Source organism: Petaurus breviceps, unplaced genomic scaffold, assembly GCF_028583685.1.
Source record: "Petaurus breviceps papuanus isolate PSGF00001 unplaced genomic scaffold, PetGlider_PUasm1.0 78, whole genome shotgun sequence".
Taxonomy (NCBI): Eukaryota; Metazoa; Chordata; class Mammalia; order Diprotodontia; family Petauridae; genus Petaurus; species Petaurus breviceps.
Window position 1 is genome coordinate 3,671,964 of NW_027186502.1, and position 25,734 is coordinate 3,697,697.

At 39.5% G+C, this 25,734-nt stretch overlaps 1 protein-coding gene across 2 annotated transcripts in view; it reads right to left on the minus strand.

Annotated features, from left to right (window-relative positions):
* Positions 1–6,743: 6,743 nt before the first annotated feature.
* RERG (RAS like estrogen regulated growth inhibitor) overlaps positions 6,744–25,734 on the minus strand; it is a 129,710-nt gene continuing 110,719 nt past the window's right edge. The window contains exons 3-5 of one of the 2 annotated variants that reach the window (XM_069106124.1): positions 24,923–24,979; positions 13,030–13,103; positions 6,744–11,735 (exon numbers count right to left, since the gene is read on the minus strand). In XM_069106124.1, the coding sequence (XP_068962225.1) occupies positions 11,328–11,735; positions 13,030–13,103; positions 24,923–24,979 (539 nt within the window). In that variant the 3' untranslated portion in view covers positions 6,744–11,327. The remainder of the gene's footprint in view (positions 11,736–13,029; positions 13,104–24,922; positions 24,980–25,734) is intronic. The other variant, XM_069106125.1, reaches the window with a different exon arrangement.

The window sequence follows — 25,734 nt, forward strand, 5'->3', positions numbered from 1 at the left end:
TATAGCATATAATATGAGAACTTTGAGGTACAGTATAATTTCTTGAAGACAGGCCCTGTGGGTCAGTGATAATTGGCAGAACTACTACAACAATTGTCTATAGTACTTGGTCTTCATTTCCAAGTAGAATGTACCAAAAATGGCATTTTCTTCCTATCCAATGTATGTTAGGTGTATGGAGATGCTGATAATTATCCCACATATTTTGTTGTTGAGGATATCTAGGTGGCATAGTGGATAGAGTGCTAGGGCCTGGAGTCAGGAAGATCTGAGTTTAAATCTGGCCTCAGACACTTACTAGCTATGTGACCCTGGACAAGTCACTTAACTCTGCCTCAGCTTCCTCATCTATAAAATGAGTTGGAGAAGGAAATGGCAAACCACTCTAGCATCTCTGCCAAGAAAACTCCCAGAAAGGGATCATGAAGAGTCAGACAAGGCTTAAATGACTAAACAACAACAACAAAATGGGCACACATTAGATAAAGGACTTAATTCTATCCCACAGGAAGGTGGAAGAGGCTCAGAATTTCCCCTCTCCACCTGTCTAGTAAAAGAGTCAGGAACTTGTTCTAAAACTGTAACAAAGTCCTTCTCTTCTTATCTTGGTTCCTGTTCATTACATCTCAGGGTGGAGTTTTAAAATGTAAAAGAATCCTTTGCATGTAATAGTTTATAAATCTACCACAAAACTTAGCTCATCACACTGCTGCCCACCCCTTATCTGGGGCCATTTCCAAATCTAGCGTGCGTCTCTGCAATGGTGGACTGGCCAACAAGAACCGAATCCTAAGCAGCACTCACAGTGGGCGCTTGCCTCCCAATGTGAAGGACTTGGGTTCATGCTGGTATGAAATGGCAGGGCTTGCTCTCCATTCCAAAGCATGTGCAGGTATTCTGAGGTCGTTTCTTTTGTGCTTGCTGGGTGGTGAAGAAAAGATCACTGGGGTGACCTCTGCTGAGGCAGAAATGCGCACATAATGTGCGAAGAGTACACAGTACTACCGTGTTTTCCCGATAATAAGACCTATCCCGAAAATAAGCCCTCCCCTTACTGTGTAAGATTCCTCTAAAATAAGCCCTCCCCTGAAAATAAGCCCTATTGAGATTGCTGCTGTAGTGAAGGTGATCCCCTGCGCTACACGCTACATTAAGGTACCCTCTGTATGCACCATCTCCCCCCGTGAAACGCACGCCGCGCTCCAAGCTGCATCCAATCAGAGCTGCAGCAGTGAGCGCGTCATCCTGTTCTTCCCCAGTGATTTGCTTATTGAATAAAGGTACATTTTTTTGTTCACATTTACCTGTTTATTAAAATTGCTGTCAATGTTCATTAAAATAAGCCCTCCCCTGAAAATAAGCCCTCTGGTGTTTTTCTGTCCAAAAAAATAATAAGACAGTGTCTTATTATTGGGGAAACATGGTATAAGACCCTGTTTATAAGCCTGCTTGGTCTCTCCCTGGGCTGGCTGCTCTCCCCCCACTCCCCTACCCCCCAACTTGGCTGCTGGTAAATTCTAGTATGGACTTATAGGAGTGGGCCTGGCTGCTCCAACCTCTTAAAGTCACAAGGTTAGTTCCTGTACCAAAGTAAAGAAGATGCACCAGGAAGCATCCCATTCCAGATATAGTTTTGATCAGAGGAACTTACACCCGTACCACCATTACTATGCACACGGTCCCTCCAGAGACTTGTCCTCCTACTTCATGACAAGCAAGGGTCAAAGAGAGGGAGTCTCTCTACTGGGGACTTTTGTATGCATATCATTTCCAGCTCAGCAACCAACAGAAGAGTTCCTCTTCATGTCCAAAGAAACAGCCACAGAATGGCCATGCACACTCTGAATTGGGGAGCTAGGGCTTTCCAGTACATCGTGAACCTCAAGATGAAGCTTCACTCAGCCTCCACAGGGGGAAGGCCCTCAGGTAGAGCATGTTGCACCTTCCTAAGGAGTGAGCTAATGATAATATAATAATAGCTAGCATTTACACAACTCCTCCTATGTACTAGACACTGTGCTGAGTGCTTTACAAATATCCTGGAAGGCAGGTGTCATTATTATCCTTATTTTACAGTTGAGGAAACCGAGGCAAACAGGTTAAGTGACTAGTCCAAGGTCACGCAGCTAGTAAATGTCAGGGGCTGTATTTGAACTCAGGTCTTCTTGACTCTAGGCCTAACATTGTATCCAATGAGTCACCTATCACTGGTCAGTCCCCTAATACATTTCATTTTCCCATTATATTCTTATTTCTCTTCCAGCTTCATGTAACCCTAAAAGGAAATAATTTATATTATAACTCATTGTAAGATTACATATATTGTAAGAAATTGAAAAATAATGAGATATACTACTGAGACTTCCCAGCCAGCTGCTCCGTCTGAAAGTCTAGCGGCAGTCGTCATGTTAAGGACTAATGTCACAGTTACTTTTGCTGAGGGAATGGTGGGACGCTTAGGTCTGCACTATTTGCAAATGATTTCTTGTTCCTAGAAGGTTTTGGCAAAGGAAAATTCATTTCATTCAGCTCATCCCTTCCTCCTCTGAATATCATGAATCATAAAGGGGGGCAAACACTTTACCCTGAAGTGCAAGGGTCCAAGCGATGGCCCCATTCTGATTCCCGTGGAAACATCTGATGATTCCTGGGTACCTCAGGTGGCTGGATGGTCACCATTCTAACCCTGAAACACCTGAGGGAGGGATAGAAAGTCTGCTCTTATGCACGGTGACCCCCCCTCTCAAGAGGTGGCCCTTGGCAGTCAGGCCTGTCCAGCTCGTGGTGGTTTCATGTGACTTTCTTTTCCCATATCTCCGGCAGCATTCAGTTATGGTCCAATATGACTTCTTCAGTGCCTCATTTATTATGCCATTTTACAATATCAGACTACAGTTTTTTTTTAAGCTCTAAGCACGTCCTCTCAGCTCTCTGGTTTGATCTCTGAGGGCGCTGCTCTGGGTAAACTCAGGGAAGAAGAAATGCAAAGAAAGTTTTCCCATCTATGCTCAACTACGTTTGCATAAAATTGGATTGGTTTTATTCTAATGTCAAGTGCCAAAATATACCTAAATGTATCTCAGAATTAAAAGTAGATTATCAGCTCAAAGATATTCTAGAATTTTGTGACAAAATGTAACCATACTATAATCAAAAGCTTCCCTATACTGTTAAGAAAATATAACTATTCAATACCAGACTTGGTAATTGGTCTAGTTCAGGGGTGGGAAACTTGTGGCCTCGAGGCCTCATGTGGCACTCTAGGTCCTCAAGCCTTTTGCTTGGACCCAAACTTCATAGAACAAATCTCCCTAATGAAATGATTTGTTCTGTAAAACTTGGACTCAAAAGGCTGTACCCAAGGACCTAGAGGGCAACATGTAGCCTCAAGGCTGGAGTTTCCCCACCCCTAATCTAGTAGGTTATGGATTGAACAACTTTCTTAGTTTTTCTGAGATTACGTGAGAGAGCATCTGGCGTTTACCAACCCCCCAAAATTCTCTTGTGTCTTGGCATCTTATGTATTTTATGGGGGTCATCCCATTTTGTGCCTGCAAAATCAAGCTATAGTTCTTTTTGATGCTTATCATATGTTGGAAAATAACACCAAACCTCAGGGAAAGAAATGTGCAACCATGAAAGCAAGAGATTAGAAAAGACATTCTGCAGGAAAATCTGCTTGTGTAACTGAGTTCCTCTTCTGAACATACTCAGAATTATTCAAGTGACTTTTCTTTCTGATTGACTTCTTCTATTCCTTTGCTTTCCTTGGATGGACACTTACTTCTTGGAAGTAGCTTGAAATCATTTGTCATTTCTCTTGATCTTTTTTGTCCTTATTTGTATATTTAGACATTTGTGTTAAATTCATAATAAAGAAGGATATTTATTTGAAATAATAAGTGTGTCATAAGGAAACTACAAAAGCACATAGGTAAATAACAAAGTAGGGGATAAACAAGCTGTGGTACAAGAATGTAATAGAATATTATTGCACTATAAGAAATGATAGGCAGTTATGTCTAACGTAGATAGAAGCGGGTTTTGGACTCATGAAGACCTGGTTTCAAGGTTGCTGTAGGACACATTAAGTATGGTAACCCCTGGGTAAGCTACTTAACTTCTCAGTGCCACAGGAAACTCTCTAAGACTATATATTGTAGAGAAAGTGCTAATATGCATTAATAGAGGGAACTTCTTACTGGTGCTCCCTAAGAAAAGAAAAGGAAAGAAAAGAAAAGAAAGGAAGAGAAAAGAAAAGTAAAAAGAACAAGAAAGCAAAACTGGATATTCTGCAATTATGATGATCAATCAACAAATATTTATTAAACACTTGCTTTGTGCCAGTAATTATGCTAAATGCTAGGCATATGAAAAAAGGAAAAGGACATCCCTTGCTCTCAAGGAACTTACAGTCTAATGATGATGATGAAATTTTCCTCTGGAGAAGAGTTGAAAAAAATATACCTCCCCCCCCCTTTTTTTTTTTCAGAATTGGGGCAGAGTTTGCCAGACAATTGAAATTAGCTTTGCTAAACTATTTCATTTCTCTTTCCTTTTAAAATTTATTGTTACAAGGGATAGTTCATTTGGTAGAGGAGAAGAAATAGATATATTTGGAAATGAAGGTGATATTAAAAACAAAAGATAGTAATAAAATGTTTTTTTGAAGTTCCTAATCCACCTAGGACATAGGGTTGTTGGAAGGATCAAACAAAAGAATGAATGTGAAATTACTTTGTAAACAAAAAGTATTACATAAATGTAAGGTATTTTTAAAAATAGCTATTTTGTTTAAACTTCTACTACAGAAATGGCTTGTCTTTGCCCTGCATCATTTTTAAAAGTCAAAATTAGAATTCTTTACAATGTCTTTTAATAGTTAAAAGGCAAAGGAAGAAGAAAGAAGATAGTTGTTTGTATTTTAAAATAAAGACATTCAGTTATTTAAAAAAAAAAGTAGGCATGGGAAAAGACACTGGAAATGGGAAAGCATGAAGGGAACTCTAGGCTAAAAACCAAACTCTAAGATAAAAAGAAGCTCTAGGATAAGGCTTCTCCTTTTTAACTTTATAGCCCTTTACAATTTGACTCCCATCTAGGCTTACTGCACACTATTTTCCTTATTCATTCTAATTCTAGTGCTAGCCTATATATGACTTACCATTTCTTGTCTGTGTGTCTTTGTGTAGGTTGTCCTTCATGTCTGGAATATACTCTCTACTTAATTCTATTTCATTGCATTCCTTGCTTTCTTCAAACTCAGCTCAAACACCTTTTTCCTGAGGAAGTCTGTCTTGATCCCTAACTAGTGGTTAGTTTCAGTCTCCTCTCCTGTATTAGCAAAGCACACCCAGGACGGCCTGCTAGCACAGTTTCTTTGATCTACTTTTTTAAAGGAAAGACAGCTTTAAAGGGATTAACTATCTTACTTTAATTAACAGACAGGTAAGTACAGAGAAGTAGAAAGAAGTGAGTGTCCAAGAAAGAATCCAACAGGCAGGGCTCCAGCTATCTGGACAAAATAATACAACTATTTACATACATCACCAGACCAGGAAAGTACCAACATCTGAGTAGCTGGGGGTGGGGTGATGGGGGTGGGGGTGGTGGCTCTTAAAAACAGCTACTCAGAGTCCCCTCCAGGGAATCAAAAGGTCCTTCTCATAAGCCAGCCCCCAAAGCAAAATCTCTCCTCAGAATATATATATATATACACTTTTAGCTAACAGGCTCAGAGTCAGAAGGTATCACAACCTTCCTGACTCAGTGCCCAATTAGCTTAGTACCAAATGGTGTGAAAGCATTCCTGTAAGCAAGCCTCCCCCTAAGCAAGCTCCTCCTTAGGTAAGCTCCTCCCTCAATGGGCTCTGTGTGACTCAGGATGTAACATAGCTGTGATTGAAATACCTGTGTACCTTTAGACCTGGGAACACGGCTCCTGTTCCAAGGGAAAAGGGGACACGTGGTCAAACAGGCCTATTAATGGATGGGGGGAAGATCTTCATATTCCATTAACGTTACACCTCCCCTTCCTCCTGAAACTCCTTTCCCCAGTGTTCTAATGTGTAGTAAGATAGGCTATGTGCTTTTGTGTGATGCAGGGTATGAGCAGTTCTTCTCTCAGGTGTACTCTGAGGAATCACAGATGATAGTCCACTATTATCTCCCTCTTAATACAGGTTCTAAGACAACATAATGGGCAAGGAGAGGTGACAGGTACATATGCAAGCATGTTAAAATATATACATATATATAAATATAATAAAATATATATAATATATATAATAACAGGTTATTATTTTTTTGTTAGGAGAGGCAATTGCAGTTGGGGAAGTCAGGTAAGGTCTCATTGTAGGAGGTTGCATTTGAGCTGAGCTTTGAAGGAAGTAGGAATTTTAGGAAGGAGTCCCTTCCAGGCTTGGAGGGGAATTCTTGTGCAAAGATATGTGGAGATAAGAGGTAGAATGTTGAATCTGCAGAATAGAGTAAGTAAATTTGGGTGGAGGGCAGAGTGCATAAAGCAGAGGGACACATAATAAAGGTGGAAAGGCAGGCTGAAGCCAGGGCTTTAAATGCCACACAGAGGAATACTGGTTTGGTATGTTGTTGAAGGGATTCATTTTCAGGTACGGGTCGGACCAGATAATTTCTGAGGCTCCTTCTTACTCTGAAATTGTTATTCTTTACCAAGATGATCTACCAATATGATCAGGAGAAAGAATACTAAAGACACCACAGTATGTGTGAAAATGATATTTTATTATAATCTCAGTATTTCAAATAAAATAAGTTAATTACACCAAAATTTCAAAATGCATTGGTGAATCAAAGCTTCAACCTTAAATGGTTTATACATATATCTATGCATTTATATATGTGTGTATATATACACACATATACGTAAATATATACATAAACACATATACGTAAAAGATATGGACATTTTCCTCTAAAATAAAGTGCCAGAAATTTTAGATTTGGGGGTATGACTGGAAGAAATGACTCATTTATTTCAGTAAAGAGTAATTAAAGGTTTAAAAAAGAACATAATTTTTAAACACACACCCCTCTCATCTCTTACTTTGAGAGTACAGGTTAATGAACGTACAGCACTGGACTGAGTGGTATAGTGAACTCCCAATTATTCATGCATTGATTATTAGTCTTTGAGAGTGAGGATTGCTCCTTTTCTTGTATTTGAATCCCCAGCAAAAAGCACAATACCTGGCACACAGCAAATGCTTACTAAATGCTCATGGATTAAAACTGTTGCATATACAGTAATTTGGCTCCCCCTCTCCCCTGCTGCTACCCTCTTCTTTCTCCTCCCCTCACCCCTCTTCTGGGACTTTTTCTTCTTTTACCACTTTCACCAAAGGTGAAAAATCAGGAAAAAGCAAAAGGGAAGAATTAGACAGTTTTGTCTAATTTGTCTCCCTCATTCTCCCCCTCAATTTTGCTGAGTCTGTAAGGGTTTGTATATATATATATATATAAGATTACTGCATCAAATGAAGTTTCAAATTTATTTGTGGATGCCATTTATCCAAATGGACTTCACTAGCATGAATAAATTAGTTGACTATAGGAAATTTTAAATCCTACCCAGAGCTCTGTGAAAATTTATCTTGCCACTATTTAAATTGAGGTTGAATTAAATTAATGCTGTCATTGCCAACTTGACAGCTTTAGGAGTTCCTCTACTCTGAAAGAAATGGCCATTCTTCCATGTTTGCTGACAAATGGGTACGTACCACTGTTGGAGGCTTGTAGTTTCAATAATAGAATATGATATGTGAGATATTAATTCATATGGCATATCAATTCATTTCACATGAATTTCCAATTAGAATGAAATGGAATTTTTTATGCTGAAAGTACCTGGTTTTATAATTAATAAACCCCATTGTGAAATCCAGTATGTTTTTATAACATGTATCTAGTAATATTCCTTATCACAGGATGGCCTATGTGGTCCATTATCACTCCTGAACCTTATTTTAGCCGAGAGCTCCTCCTTCTTTTTCAACCCAGTCATTTAGTAGGGCTATCAAAAAAATGCTAAAATGTCATCTACTTTGTTCTCACAACTTCTCCCATCTATACTGTGGAGAGTCTAATGACCACAAAAAATATTCTACAGGTAGACAGCAGCAGGGAAACAAAGAGGTCTTAACATTCAATGTTTACTAAAATATTCTGAGGAAAATAAGTTCACACTTTTCCTCTATTCCATTTTGTCCAGGTTTTCATAAAATATCTGCACTGCTTTGTATCCCTTACAGGCAAAGTGTCTTGCAGAAATTTATGAACTGCTGGGATTGAAAAAAAAAACAACAAAATAATGTGTGCTAAATTAAATCCAATCTGCACAAGTAAACTGTGAAACATATGAAGATCAAAAGGGGAAAGTGTCTGCAACAGAAACCACATCGCTTCAGAACTGAAAACAACAAAATCTGACTGTATTTGTGTTCTTTTTTAAAAAGTTGATTTGTGTGCTCTTGAGAAGCAATGTGGACTGATGGGTAGCGGGAGCTGGGGTCAAGGTCGCCTCTGCCCCGTACAGACTGTCTCATTACATCATTTAACCTCTTGGTGAACCAGGCAACTTTTCTCAGACTAGAAGTTGCAGAGAAGGTGCCTATTTCATTAAGAGAGAAAGCTCCTTATACCAATGAGATCACAGATTTAGGTTTTTTTTTTTTAATGTATCCATGTGCCCTGCAGAAAGGGAAGATGTTTAGCATCACTTTTAATTTTGCTCTTTTGACTCTTTGGTGTTTTCTGACTTCCTCTTGAGTCAATGAAGTAAGAAATGTTAGAATGAAAGCATATTGTAAACACGTCCAAAAGCTGTAACCTAGTTTTCTGTTCTATTATCAGCCCAAGCATAGCATCAACAATCTACCTTTAAACATAGATGAAAGACATGAGAAAAGTCACTTATTTACAAATGCCTACATTTCTGTCACATGCTTGCTCCCCAGACATGTTCTTCATCAATCTTTGCTAATGGCTGTAATGAACAAACTTCCCACAGTGGGCCGCATGCTGGATTTAGAAACGGGAACACTTGGGCTCCAATCCAACCTCAACTAGCTATGTGGCCACTGGCAAATCATCATCCCTATCTCAGCCTCCATTTTGCCCTCTGGAAACTGGGGATAACAATACTTTTGGTACCTACCTCAAAGGACTGTTTTGAAGCTCAAATAAAAAATGTACATGTGAAGCATTTTTCAAACTTTAAAACACTATATGAAGTATCTAGTATTAATATCAGCCTTGATGGCTAGTAAAAGTCTGCCCAAAGGAGTCATATTGCTTTCCCTGGGGATTTTATTACTTCCCCATACTGCTATAGGGTACTCATTTTCTCTAAGAATCTCTGAAGACAACCTCTAAATTAAATTTGATAAAAAAGGGGATTTTTATTAGCTACAGTAAGATAAGGTTGTTTCTTTTCTTTTTAAAGGCATCCCTCCAACTTAAATGAAAACACAAATTATCAAATAGCTTTTCTAAAATCTTTGTAAATGAAGATCAAGGTATGGATCACTGCTAGAAAATTTTCAAATACATTGCACATAAAATAATACAGCTTCATGGTTCAAGTTTAAAATATTTTTAGTGTCACAAGGAATGAGTGATCATTTAGATGACATTTCAAAACTTCTTTTATATACTATAATCACCGAAACAGTTATGTGAATAAGGAGTTCTCTATCTCTCTTTCTCCGCCCCCCCCCCCCCCCCCACTTCCTGGTTATTTTGGAATTGCCTTCTAAACCATTAATCCTCATACAGGCATTGATAATCACTACCCTACCTATTAAAAATTCATTTTTATATATGCTCAGGCATACGTCAATGCCTCTCACCCCCTCTACATCTTAAAATATGGTTTCATGATTTGTCATAGCAAAAAAAATTAATCATCAACTTCTGAGAATGGGCTTCTCTGAATTTAGTTAGACTGAGACCATGGGAGAAAATCTAACATCTGCCCAGTATTAGAAGTCTCTCTAGCTTGGGTGAACCTGACAGCTTATACTCTGAAGGCAGTATCTTGGAGAACCCACAGCTAAGATGACAATGTACGTGTCAGAGTATGGCTTTACTAGCATATTGTAAAAATGTACAAGGAACTACTACCATTTCCAAGGTTTTATATTCCTTATGATTCTTGCAAATAATACAGTTTGGAAATAAATGATCACAAGATTTTGACCTACCAGGTGTAAAATAAAGATATTTAAAGTGGAAGATGTATCAGATTTAGTTTAATTGGGAGTCATTTAGAATTGTAGATAGTCAATTTAGCTAATCTGGGCTCCTAAATACTTTTTATTGGTTATACTTTTTTCTGTCTATATTGTCTCAAATTTCTCAGTCTGTGTAATCCCATAGCCACTACAGATATCCCTTGCTATATTTTTAAAATGAATTTATTTGCATAGTAATCTTCAAAAGAAAGAGTTTTCTAGTTTCATATTCAGGGTAATTTTTGTTTTTCCCATGAGGAAATGGATGTTTACTATGAGTCTCAATTGGCTGCATATTTCCAAGAAAATAGAAAGAAGACAAATTTTGGATATGAAAAACAGTACTTCCTCATATCAATTACCTAAAACTTTCAGTTTAATGAGGTGGGGACAAGAGAACAGTAAGAATGTTGTTTTGGGGGTAGTGCATCAGTGAAGAAGGGTCTGATAGGTTTTCAGTTATGGTAAATTTTATCCCTATTTTGGGTATAGGAAAAAAAGAGCTGAGCAATGTTCTCTGACTTGGAATGAGGGATCTTGTTTTATTCATTTTGATCTTTACACAGCTGTTCATACAGTGTATCCATGGAAAAAAGATCTTGAGTCAGTCAGGTTATGATAGAACCCACTCCACAAATGGAAACCAAGTTCTACTTTGGAAAGGGGAGAAATACCTTTGGATGGACTCCAGTCATAGAACTGCCCTAATCTGAAGTGAATTTCTGAAAGATATCCAATCCTATTCTTACTGGCCATATTCTAAAACAAGGTGATGTCTTCAGAATGTACTATATGCAAATAGAAAAGCTGAAAACCTTATAAGCATAATCACACTGTAATAACTGAAATATATGAGCCTAGGGGACAGAATTTCCCCCTTTGCCAAAAGAGGTGATAGTGTATTTTCTTTTTTCAGAGGGGAAAGAATAGGTGGGGAGGAGAAAGAGGGGAGATGTGGATGGAGGAGAGAGAAAGAAACAACCATTTGGTCATTTGGCTTGCATTTTCAAATGGCCAACCCTGCTGTAGCATGAATTCCCCAGGAAACATAAGCTTTTAACTGCTGATTTTGGTGAGCATCTTGTTAATTGCCTGCTTGACATGTGTGGTGGAGCTTCGCCTCCTTGTCTTGCCCTGGACCATCTTCCGACGCCGGACCTCCCGGCACAGCTCATAGAAAACCTCTGTGATATTCCCTTCTCCGGTACAAGCTGAACACTCATAAAACGCACAAGCCAGGTCAGTGGCCAGCTTCTCTCCTTCTTCGGTACTAACTTGCCTAGAATGGTCTAGGTCAGCTTTATTTCCCACTAAGATCAGAGTCACATTCTTAGGTTTTTTGATCTCATCCAGCAAGTTCTTAAGTGGAAGTACATCCTCGAAGCTTCCCCGGTCAGTAATGTCATAAACCAGCACAAAGCCTTCGCCCCATCTCACATGTCCTTCCCTCTGAATGGCATCCTCCTGTTGACAGAGAAATGACAATGGGGGAGCTTGAAGATAATAGCATTAAGGGTAGCCTATAATGCCTTTCCTTACTTAGTATCATCTGTTGAATTCTGCACAGCTTTACAAGTCTAAAAAGTCATTGCAGTAATGCATTCTTTGATGGACTTTCTCGGACAGCCTGGATAGTAGAACCATGGTAGTTTAATATTAGTCACCATGCCACATCCTTCCAGCTCAGGGACACCGACTCTGGAGGTCCTGCTGTGCTCACCAGCCTCATGTGGCAGGCCATACTTTCCTCCTCAGCTGTCTCCTCATTAAAGGCCGTATTTCTATTTGTGTACCCTCTGCACCCCTCCCTCTAGATTTCCATGTCTGCAAAATCATGACCAAATCAGTTATTACTTGTTATTGTTATTACTAGAAAGGGTATGTCAATTAACTTCCCTATAGCTCTACTCACCGTTCTTGAAACTTTCCAGACCAAAAATACCTCTTTAGGGCCACTGAGACCTTTATGTGTTGTCTTTTCATTCTGGAATGGAAGCCCTTTGTAGGTAGCACCTGTCTTTACTTTTGTTTGCATCCCCAGGTGTAGCACAGTATCTATATGTGGTAAGTGACTGGTAAACCTTTTTCATTCACATTTTATATGCAACCTCCCTCCTAAATGACTGAGGCAGGAGTCAGAATTTTATTTGTCTTCTAAAAGTTTATGTCCCAACAATTATAGTGTGAGTGTGTGTGTGTGTGTGAGAGAGAGAGAGAGACAGAGAGACAAGAGATAGAGACAGAGACAGACAGAGAGAGAGAGACAGAAAGAGAAAGAGACAGATCAGGGTGCAGCAGAAACACCAGAGGGTAGCTAAGAAACAGTGTTTGTAAAGTTATCTAAGAGCAGTGGAAAATGTGCATGCTGTAGCCTCCTTTATTAGACCCTAAGCCCTTTGAATTCCTAGCAAGGACTGTCATTTTTCCCTTTGGCATCATGTACCTTGATCAGTACCTTCACCAGTAACTTGAATAATTTATACACTTAACAACTATTGAACTGAATTGTACTGGCCTGTACAGCCTGTCATAGGAGTGGCAGTATATTAAATGCCTACATAGCTTGGGCAAAGCACTTCTTTGGTCATCAATCTGGGCTCCCATATAAGTGCTCAGTTTGGATAGTGATTCTAGAGTACTTATTTATATTTCCCAGGCTATACAGACCCATCCTCATTTCATGATTTCACCTAGGATCCTAGTTTTGCTTCTCTCAGGGCCTGATCCAGAACACATTTTAAATGAACCCCTTACCTACCTGACCAGCTGTGTCTAGTATGTCCACGGAAAGAACTTCATCATCAATTGTTGCTTGATGCCGATAAGTTGACTCTGGAGAAAGAAGAAAAAAAAGAATATGATATTAATGAGATAAATTTGGTTCCTAAGACTTGGATTAGCACCAACAGAAATGCATTTTTCTGTGTTTATGTATAAGTATTTGGCATTTAAGTGTGTGACTCTATAAGACAGGAATTGTGTCTCATCTTTTTCCAACTTCCCTCCCCCCCAGCCTGCCCTCCCTTCCATCATCCCCCCTCTCATCCCCTTCCCCCATACTCTAAAGTGAGATACCCTATTTAGCGTGTATGTCATTCCTTCCCTAAGCCAAATTCAATGAGAATAAGTTTGACCCATTCCTTTTTGCCTTCCTGTTTTTCCCCTCCATTGTAACAATTTTCCCTATGAGATAGTTTACCCCATTGTCTCTCCCCATATCCTCTCGTTATATTCCTCTCTCAACTCTTAATTTCACCTTTTAAGTATCATCCCTTCCTATTAAATTGGTCCTGTACGAGCCTCTATCTATGTATACCTGTACACATATATACAGACATTCACATATGTATTCATATGCCTATATACCCTCCTATATAACATATATATGTGTGTATGTATACATATATATGTATATACACACACACACACACACCTACACACATATTTCTATTCCCTTCAACTATTCTCATACTGAGAAAAGTTTCATAAGTTACAATTCTCTTTTTTCATGTAGGGATGTAAATAGTTCAACTTTGATAAGTTCCTTATGATTTCTTTTCCCTGTTTACCTTCTCATGCTTCTTGTATCTGAATGTCAAATTTTCTATTCAACTCTGGTTTTTTCAGCAAGAATACTTGAAAGTCCTCTATTTCATTGAATGACCATATTTTCCCCTGAAACATGATACTCAGTTTTGCTGGGTAGGTGATTTTTGGTTTTAATCCCAGCTCCTTTAACCTCCAGAATATCATATTCCAAGCCCTTCAATCCTTCAGTGTAGAAGCTGCCAGATCCTGATTGTTTGTTGTTTTTTGTGTTATCCTGATTGTGTTTCCACAATATTCAAATTGTTTCTTCCTGGCTGCTTGTAATATTTTCTTCTTGAGGATTTTTTGAAGGATGATTTCTAGGTTCTTTTTTTGATCATGGCTTTCAGGTAGTCCAATAATTTTTAAATTGTCCCTCCTGGATCTATTTTCCAGGTCAGTGGTTTTCCCAATGAGATATTTCACACTGCCTTCTATTTTTTTCATTTGTTTAGATCTGTTTAGTAGTATCTTGATTTTTCATAAAGTCACTAGCTTCCATTTGCTCCAATCTAATTCTGAAGGAATAGGATTCTCTTCAGTGAGCTTTTGAGATTCTTTTTCCATCTGGTAAATTCAGCTTTTTAAGGCATTCTTCTCCTCACTGCCTTTTTGAGCTGCTTTTGTCATCTGAGTTAGTCTATTTTTTAAGGTGTATTTTCTTCAGTCAGGGTGTTAACTCTCATTTCATAATTTTCTTGCATCGTTCTCATTTCTCTTTCCAATTTTTCCTCCACTTCTCTTATTTGATTCTCAAAATCCTTTTTAAGCTCCTCTATGGCCTGTAACCAGCTCATATTTTTCTTGGAAGCTTTTGGTGCAGGAGTTCTGACTTTGCTATCTTCCTCCTGTTCCATGTTTTGATCCTTTTTGTCTCCAAAATATGAGTCTAATGTTGGATTCCTTTGTTTGCTCTGCTTCCCTCGTTTGCTTATGTTGCTACTCAATTACTTGACTTTTGGGCTTTTAGCCACAGTAGGACTCTGCTACCAGACAAGGGAGCTTTATCCCAAACACTGGGGTTTTCTCCGCTCCTGAAGGTATTAGTTGGGTGCCCTCTCTGAAGCCTTCACACGCTCTGGCACACTGGTCATGCACCCCAGGACCTCCACCCTAGATCGCAATCCAGATCCAAGCAGGTTAAAGCAAGAGCAATTACCCCTCAGACTGGTCACTTGGTCCCCCTACAATCTGCAGGCCGGGAGCTGAAGCTGCCACATGGGGGTGGCTGCACAGCCACAGTACCTTAGTGGCTTCTCCCTCCAGGGGATAAAGGCTGGACTGTACTCCCAAACTACTGGATCCCAAAGTCCACACTGCACTGACCTCTCACTTTGTCCTTAGCATCTATGGGTTGGTAATTCTGGAAACTGCCACAGCTACTGGTGATCTGAAGTCTCTCCGGCCAGCGGCTGGTCAGGTCACCCTAGGGCTAAGACCATGGGCTGAGCAGGGCTGGGCTCGGCTCCCAGAGCGCTGTGCTGGCCAATTCCTTCCAGCATGCTGGGCTGTCCTCAATGGGGGGTTAGCTTCTCTGTGTCATTCTGTGGGTTCTGTAGCTCCAAAGTTTGTTCAGAGTCACCTTTTACATGAATTGGGGGAGGTGGAAGCCAGAGCCGTGAAGAAGTCCTGTTTCTACTCCGCCATCTTGCCTCCACCCCCTGTGTCTCATCTTTTTAATTTCTCTTGAACTTCAGGGAGCTCTGCACATAGGACGAAGTCAATGTATTTGTTGAAATGAAGTAACTGAAGCCAAAGTCACTACATTCACTATAATGATTAGATGTTCACAGCAATGATTAAAACAATGTAAGATGAGAATTCCAAATCACATCCTGAATTACCTAAAAGTAATTGCCTCACTACGTATATATGTAGGGGAGTGTGTGTGTGTGTGTTTGTGTGTGTGTGAAGAACCTGTGGCCTACAGGTCATATGTGACTTTCTAGGTCCTTGGGTGTGGCTTGACTGAGTCCAAGTTTTACAGAATAAATCCTTTTATTAAGGGGATTTGTTCTGTGAAGTTTAGATTCAAGGGCTGCACTTGAGAAGCTGGAGGGCCACATATGGTCTTGAGGCCAAAGCTGCCCCATATACATACCAACTGCAAGTGTTATACATGTATTCTCAGGGTAAAGCAGGCAGATGATAGTCAGTTTCAAGGGTGATAGGCTAGAGTTTGGGAAACCAGGACCAGCAAATTATAACACTGGAGATGACTATTCCCTCTTTTCTCCATGTCCCTCCATCTAAGTATAAATCCTCTCTCTGGTGAGGAAGCTGCTCTCTCCTTCTGTGATAATACCTGTCCATGCCAAATGTAGATCCTGCCCCCCCAAAACAGGCACCTGTGTAACTGGGTTTCAGTATTTATGCCCTACATGACAAGCATGAGCTCCAAGCTTCAGGATGGCCTTGACCTCATGGTCAGCTCAAGTGCTGAAAGGAGATGAAGAGAGCTGACGGATTGAGGCTGCAGTGATGAAAGAAGTGGGCATTTGGAAGTCTGGTGGGCTTTAGGACCCTGGGATGAGTGGGAGCTTCAGGTCAAGAGTGAGGAATGAATGTCCCCTTTAGGGCTCGGCTCCACAGATGGCTCAATGTGGACTAGACTCCCCTGCCTGGAGGGAGACTCCAGAGGATGATGAGTCATGCTAGGAAGAAGCCACAGAGCTGTATGGGAGGCTGCCATGAGCAGCCAGCAGCCTTCCCTCCCTTCCCCGTGTGAACACTGATGTGGAAAGCCAAGAGTGAGAATGCTGATTCCATGAGCAGCAGCTGAGAAGCCTTGGTCTAAGGCAGGGGGTGAGACTCCTCCCTGACCTCCCTGCCTCAAGTCTCCCTCCACACCACTGCCAAAGGGGTTTGCCTAAAGTGCAATTCTAACCACGCCATCATCCTACTCAATGAACTCCAGAGTTTCTGACTATCTCTAGTTTCAAATAGAAATGCTCTCACTCTATTTAAAACTCTTTACAACTAGGCCTCAATTTACCTCTGCAACCTGATTATGTTCCCTGCATGTACTCTACAGTCTAGACTTACTGCTGCTCTTAGAAAATTAATAATAATAATACATACATACCTATATAATAATACAAATACAGTTAACATTTCTATAGCACCTACTATGTGTCAGGCACTGTGCAATGGACTTTACAAACATTATCTCATCTGATCTTTGTAAGAACCCTGAAAGGTAGATGGTATTACTGTCCCCATTTTACAGCTGAGAAAATTGAGGCAATCTAAGGTTAAGTGACTTTCCCAACATCACACAGCTAGTAAGTATCTAAGGTTGGATTTGACCCCAAGTCTCCCTGACTTCTGGCTGTCCTTTCTCCGTTGTCATCTAGCGGCTCCATTTCAGTTCTTCATGCCTGTGGACTAGCTGACCGCCACGCCTGGGATGAGCTCCCTTTGCTGCTTTCCTTCCAGGCACTGATCAAGCACCACCTTTTGCAGCTCTTTTGTATGCTTTGTGTTTGTGTATTCATGTACATACAAATCACATATATGTAAGTATATATACACATACATGTGTATACACACATACACATTCTCTCCCCTTTTAGTATGTCAAATGTAAGCTCCTTGAGGTCAGGGATTGCTTTGCTTTTGTGTTTTGCACAGAGAACACCTCCCCCTAACCTTCTGGGGCTGAAATCTGAGCCTGTTTGCCTACAAAAAGACCACTTCACCTTCTGGCACCACTTCACTGACCCTTTTGCCTGCACATAGACCATCCCACTTGAGGGCAAAGTCCCAACTTCCAATCTGTAGCCTAGGCTCCAGGGCAGGGCCTGACACTGTGAGTATTCTAAGCATTTGCCATCTTCAGCCATGCACCTTCCATGACTAACACTCCTAAAACCTACCAAACTCCTACTACCAGTTACTCTCCTAATCTAACACACTTCTCTTCATTTTGGACCCCTTCCTCCGATACTCACAGAAACCTAGTTCCTCCCCAGTGACGTGGTACCACAGGTCATTTTCTCTCGCACCATCTGTATCTTTTTAACCCTCATCACCTTGGGCCTAGAGGGGGAGTTCAGAATATTCTTTTTTTTTTTCTATTTCTACTATGGGACACCTTTTGCTGCTGGAATCACTCAGAAACCTCTCTTCCTCTAAAGTCTCACTCAATACGGATCACTGTGGCTGCTGTCATTCTCTACCTTTCCTCAAGGAGCTCTGGACCAGGCTTATAGGCTTCCTCTTTTCCCCAACTCCTATCCTTATGCCAGAGGACATACACACACACACACACACACAACTATGTGTGTATATATGTATATGTATGTATGTGTATATATAAATATATAAGCATTATTATTAATGTTATCATTATTTATATATCAACATATACATAACTATAGCATATAGCTGCGAACATTACCTCAAACAGCCTACTTTTTTCTCAGATTCCACAACCTTTATTTCTCCCATTTATTTCAGCTATACACAGGAATGGTCATGACACTGATCTTAACATCACCCACAAAGGCTCCACCTCCTTGATGAAAAACTTGGAACTGCCTCAGCTGATCATAATTTCCTATCATTTGATATCTGCCTGCACCTTACTCCTCTTTAGCCTAGTCTGGGACCCCACTGATTTCCAAACCATTTACCCCTCAGAACTCTCTTTGGGGCATGGGCCATGGGTACCCAATACATGTCCGTTGTTGGACTGATTTCCTAACCACTCTATAAGAAAGGGCACATCTGTTTTTTTTTTTTTTTTGTCATTTAGCTTTCTAGCGTGCCATTTACAGCCAGAGTCCTCAAAGAAATATTCTGCCTTAATCATTTTTATCATCAATGCTCCAGTTTGACCCTGGAGAGCCATAGGAAATGTCACACATGCTACAGGCACATATTCATCCCCTCCCCTTCTTCTTTGATGTTCCTTGTGGTGTTTCTTATCCTTGCATCTTTGCTCTTTTGCTCTCTCTTTTAAATGATTAGCATTGTTATTGAAGCCTTGACAGAAGCCAAAGTTTAGGGCTATATTTTGTTTGCTTCTTGGCCACCTAAAAAATAAGGGTGATTTTCACTGTGCCTTCCACAATAAATTAGATATGAATTTCAAGCACAGAATTCCTCAGTAAGGAGAAATGAAACATAATAAAAATGATATGAAGTTATGTGATCATTTGGCTGTTTGCTAACAGAGAAAAAAAAGACTAAATGTAGGAAATGAGGAAGTGTCTGCTGCATCAGTGACAGCGGGTGGTAGGAGTAATTTTATCTGCTTTGAATACTAGCTTTACACAAGTGTGGATATTTTATTTGAACTGATTTCCTTTCTCATTAAGGACTCTGCTTTTTCTCAGACAAACTCATTAGGAGTTTTGCCTACAAGGTCTTCATGCATATATATTAGGGATTTTCTTGGCTTTAAAAAAATATCTTTTTATTGCTATATTTTTCTTTGACAAAACAGCTACTACCCAACAAAGAAAGACTCCTCCTCCTCCTCCTCTTCCTTCTCCTCCTCCTTCTCTCTCTCTCTCTCTCTCTCTCTCACACACACACACACAGAGGATTATTTCCTGAAAATGGTTTAGCAAAACAGCCTAATAATTTTGACTGTGGCCACACCGCTTCTCCCCACTTTTGTATTTGATTATTAACGGAAAGGAAGGATGAGTTATTTGAAATTTTTGTTGCCTCTTTTTACATTTCTTTTATTTACATTATTGATTTCATTGTATTTATTATTCTTTTGCACTCCTTTCTTCACTTTGCATTCATTCATGCCAATCTTCCTACATTTCTTAGAAATCTCCTATGGAACTGTCAGTTAATGAGCTTATTCCCTCCAACAAAGCAAATTGCAACCCACTTATCCCCTCTTCTTCTGCAAGACTGTTGTCCTTCTATTCCCAGGCTTTACTAATTGGCATTTTAAATACTTAGTTCTAATTGCTTTGCTCACATCTGGTGTCACCCAAAAATCCTAATGCCTAATCACTTACCTACGAAGAGAGCTGTACCTGTGCATGCCCATCAAAACAAACTAAACAGAAACAAAACAACAAAAAGACTCCTACCTTTATTGGTAAGATAAACTTCTGAAAACCTGATATTATAGAAGGGGTTACAGTTAACTCTTTGTGTTTCCTTCTGGTTAAAGCAAAGGATGTCTGTTCATGTGGAATATGCCAGAAAGGATGACTGAAAGAAAAGTAATTATTATTTGGTCCAGAATAGAAGATCCAAACTCTCCTTGTTCCTGATATAGGAAATAATATTATTACTAAACTATTTCTTGTTGAAATAAAAGCTCTTACAATAACTGGTAGCAAAAATTATAAAAGTGTTGCTAGCTCCCTCAAAGGTAGGGAAGTGAGTAGAAAATATTTTTACATACCTCCCCTGCATTGAAACTATCATACTTGTTCATCTATGTACTTTCATCAAGCATGCTTTATTATTGCTGCTAGTGAAAGACAAGGAACAATTTCAGATGTGCAGAATTATCTAAGGGTCTTCTTAAATGTAAACATTTTCTGGAAAAAGAGAATAAATTACTTCAAATGCACCTATTTGCAGAGGATACTGCAGCAATTGCACTTGGCTGGGGTAGGTAACCTGCAGCCTTGAGGCCGCATAGGGCCCTCTGCACAGTTTGGATTCAGTTAAAAGGGCTGCACCTGAAGATCTGGGGGCTGCATTGGCTTTGAGGCCACAGGTTCCCTAGCCCTGCACTAGGTTTTCAGAATATGATCTTCTCAATAAGATCTATGGCTACTCAAAAGTCATTATACTACAAAGAAAAACCAACTAGTTGAAGCAATCTAGCCTCAGGAACTTAGCAGTTGTGCAACCCTGGGCAAGTTCCTTAATGTCTATCTGCCTCAGTTTCTTCATCTATAAAATGGGGATAATAATAGCACCTACCTCCCAGGATTACTGTGAGGATCAAATGAGTTAATATGTGTAAAGCAATCTGCAATCCTTAAGGTGCTACATAAATGTTAGTTATTATACAGATGATGACATACAGTTGTAAGGGAGACCACTGAGTTCATCTGTCAGTACTTTTATATCATATAAAGGCACGTCAGATGGACAATGACCTGGGTCCAGAAGGGGAGAGGATGTATTGCTTTTGGAAAACGACACTACACTTTCAGTGATCCTAAGTTTCTACATAATGTTAAAGCCCACCAGACCATGTTTTCAGAAGAGCTAAACTGCAGGTGACCCAAAGGGACCAACGTGACCACTTACATATTGCCAACAATGATATTCCTGGAAGAAATGGAACAAAAGCTATCACTGTAATGATGATAAAAACAACAATAACTAGCACTTATATGACACTTTAAGGTGCACAAAGAACTTTAAAAATGCATTATCTCATTTCATCCTCACAACAGCCCAGTGAAGTAGGCATTTTATTACTATTCCTATTACAGATGACAGCAGTGAGGCCAGGAGGTTTACGTGACTTGTTCAGAGTCCTACGGCCAAGGAAGTAGCTGACTGAGGATCTGAACTCAGGTCTTCTTGACTCTGGCTCCATGTTCAGCCCTCTAAGGACCATCTAGCTGCTTCAGGTTATCAAGAACATGTTACAAAGGCAGAATCCTAATCACAAGGGGCAAGAGGGAGGGATTAGAGATAGATGGCGTGCCTAAAAGTTGACCTGGTATCCATGGAAAAGGAACAGACTCGGTTAAAGGCCTGAAGCATGACTCAGGAAAGGTCAAGGTCGAGAACCACACAGAATTCACGTCTACTGGAAGAGTAAACAACCAAGGAGGACACATGGATTCACCAGGGTTAATGTGTAAAGCATATGATAGAAGTGTGAACATTAGGTGTAGGGGCTTTCTCACTTTACAACAAGACATTCATTTTCTTCAGCACCCTCAGACATCAATAAATTGGCAAATGAGTAAATTCTCCTCTGGTCATAAAAAAGATACAGAACTCTGGACATTCTTATCAATCTGCTGCTGTATGAGGCTCATATCACTTCACTTTTTCTAAACATTTACTCTTTGTTTGTAAACTGAAGGGGCTGGGCTAGCTGACCTCTACATTGCTGCCTTGATCTAATATTCTATAGAGTCTATGTTCCCAGCACAAAATGGATAGGCCTTGAATGCTCATATTGAGACCAATAACCTAGGAAACCAAGGATTTGATAGAGGTAAATAGCTCCCTTTATGCTATCTTCTAAAATACAAGTACAGCTGAAACTCTGGCTGCACTTCAACTATGGACTGGGTGGATGGATTGGAAATTTCTTAGCTTGGAGCCTGACTGTAAGCTATCAGCCAAGGCAATACAATTCCCAGTGCAAAAGAGTTAATGAAATACTGGTCTAAGAGTGAGTCAGATTTGACACTCTTGAGTTCATAAAGCTTCTGATCAAAGCTTTGGTTGCTTAGCAGCTGCATTTAAAAGCCATTTTACAATACAATTTCTTTTATATTTATATTTGGAGGTAAAAATATGTCAAAAATTGGTTTATACATTCCCATTAGCAGTAAATTTCTTGGAGAAAACCAAAAAAGGAATTCATGACTACTTAAAACATAACAATAGCTGTTAACTAACGACTGAAGAGGGACACTCAGAAGAACAAAAATATGTTATGAGCTCCTAATTTTTATGTGCTTTTTCTTTTACTGGAAAGTACTCATTTCACAAATATAATTTGTATTTTTCTACCTATTTCCATAAATCATTTGTTTTTGGCAAATATAATCCCTGCAAAGATAATCTCATGAAAATAAAGTTCATAGAATCTAGAACTGCAATGGGTCTCAGAGACTATTCAATCCAATCAATCAGTCAGACGATCATCAAACATTTATTAGTTACACATCGTGCCAAGAACTATGCTAAGTGCAGAGAATGTGAGAAAGGCAAAAACAGTTCCTCCCCTCAGAGAGCTCACGGATGGGGGAGAGAAAAGGCAAACTACTGTGTATTCAGAAGAGAGGTCCTCTGACTCACAGACAATGCATTTCCCACACCACCATGCTGTTTGTAAGTAGGAAAAAATTAAAAGGCATAAAAATGTATTTTAACTGACATGTTATTTATATTATATTTACTAGAGTAATGATATGTATACATATATGTACGTATAATGTTAAAAAACAGGCAGAAAAAATTTGTTGGGTATGAAAATATCTCATTTAATTTTACCTTGAATATTATAATGTTATATTTACTGGAATCTTCCGTCTATCATATAATAACGTCTCTTTAAGAAAGCGCGGTCCAGTAAAGTACGAAATAAAGCAAAAATGTTGACAGGCAAAGTGGCCAAGGGAGAGGTCGGTCACGCACTAGAGCAGGGGCTCCCTGCGGACAGGAATTGTTTTTGCTTTTCTTTGTTTCTGTAGGTTGGCTTCACCAATGATTGTTGACTAACTTACTGACTGTATAAACCCACTTTCCCTGCATCAACTCAAAATAGATAAAAATGTTCCAAATGAAAGGGCTGGAGCAGAATCTAATATGCTTCAGCTGAAGGAAAAAAGGCAGGGGTATCAATCCTGATCTCAGACAAATCAAAAGCAAAAATAGACCTAATTAAGAGAAACTACATTATGCTAAAAAGTAGAGAAGAAAAGAGGAAAAAGAAAAGAAATTTCCACAAAAAGGCAACATACTTCCACCAAGATATTGATAATTAATAATGATAACATTTATGGAGCACCTGAAAGTTTGCAAATTGCTTTATATAATTTCTTTTGATCCTTACAACAGCCCCAGGAGGTGGGGCTTATTATTTTTTATGCCCATTTTACCAAATGAGCAAAGTGAGGCACAGGAAGGTTAAATAACTTGCCTGGGGTCAAATAGCTAGCAAGTATCTTAGGTAGGATTGGAACACAGGTCTTCCTGACTCCAAGTCTCATGCTGTACCCACTGTGCTAGTTATCTCTGAGCAAAGAAAAGGTTAATACTACCATGAAGAATAGCAATAGAGTAAGAGAATGTCAAGAAGAATCTCCAGGAAAATGGAATAATTCTGCAATAATTATAGCGAGAATCCTAGATGAGTTGGACTACACTGTACCCACTCACTTCTTCCCTCCTGGATACCAACTTCAGCTGTGGAATTGCTTTAAAAAAAACATTTTATTTATTTAAATTTTTTTATGTAATAAAACAAGCTTTTCCATAATACAGGGTAATAAAACAACTGTGGAATTGTTTATTGATACAATTTCTTCATCTGTGCCTACAAAATGTTTAGAGTATTTGGAGCATAAACAGCATGAAACAGGATCTAGTAAAGGCCTTTTAGAGGTTTCTCTTACATTGTCTAATAAAACATTTCTACAAGGATATCTGATATTGTATGGTTTGTTTGTGTTTTCCTGTCACCAATAAGATCACCATCTGCTGGCCTTTAAACCTGTGGTGTCCTAAAATGTCATTGTCCTGAGGCCTACCTGGTAATCAGCCTCTCCAACTTAGCTACACCAGAGTCTTTGGTCAAACACATAAGATGTCACTGGGAGATGTTGCAGATATTTTCCCATGCCACCCCTATGCCTAGAACACTCTCCTTCCTTCCCTCGCCCTCTCCTGGTTTCTCTGGCTTCCTTCAAAGTCCACGTTAAAATCCCACCTTCTACAAGGGACTCCTTCCTCATACCTTTAACACCAGTGCCTTTTCTCTGTTGATTATCTCTAATTTATCTGTAAAAATCCTGTCTGTACAGATTTGTGTGTGTGTGTTGTCTCCTCCATTAGACTGGGAGTTCCTCGAGAGCATGGTACTGTCTTTCTTTGTATCCCTAATGCTTAGCACAGGGCCTGGAACATAGTAGAAACTTAAAAATGCTAATTAACTGAGCATACTTGAAGCCTTTCCAGGGATAAGAACTGATACAGCTTACATTCCAACATCATAATTGCTGAGAATATAGGTTTACTATCATACCACAATGAGGCACTGAAGTATATAGTACTTAAGAGGGAGGTTCAAAGAATAAAGATACAAGAACACTGTAGAAAATGGTACACCATTTTTTCTTTAACAGAAAAAAAAGTTAACATGAAATCTGACCTACCGAGGGTTGGGTCATATTCCCAGATGAACCGTTTGGTCAGAAATCTTACTACCAGAGCTGTGGAAGAAAGAAGAAACATTTCAGTCGCAATTTCAAAACTTTACAATCTACATCTGCACACTAGCTTAAAAATTTCCTATATACAGTTGCCTCTTTCCATGAGGGTAAGGTCTCATTGCTTTGCCCTGTCCAAGCACCTTCTTATATTTGTTCCATTTTAGCGCTGTGTGACCCTGGGCAAGTCACTGAACCCTGTTTGCCTCAGTTCCTCATCTGTAAAATGAGGATGTTTGCCAAGAAAACCCCAAATGTGGTCACAAAGAGTTGGACATGACTGAACCAACCAAACCACAGTATGCAGTCCTTCAATATAGAGTAACTCAACAAGACTAATATAGGCAGAAAGGTAACAATTTACACTGTTTCAAGACCACTAGTTGACTTTAGAGATGATATCTGACTACTAATTGCAAAATGGACTAAAATAACCCATGATTTCAAAATTATAGAATAATCTTTGTCATTCAATTAACATGAAGTTAATGCCATCCATCCATCTATCCATCCAATCTCAGAATCAAATTCTCAAAGGCAAAAAAGCTGATACTAATAAATTGATTTCTTAATACCCTGTAATGGTAATAGGAATGTGAAGATCTTCCCTGCCCCTTAATAGGCTTAAGGGAATTTGAAGACCTTCCCTGCCCTTAATAGGCCAAATGTAATCACATGGAGCCCACGGTGAGAGAAGCTTGCTGAAAGAGTAGAACAAGAAGGGTAGAGCAGGAAGGAGAAGAGCAGAGCATGAGCAG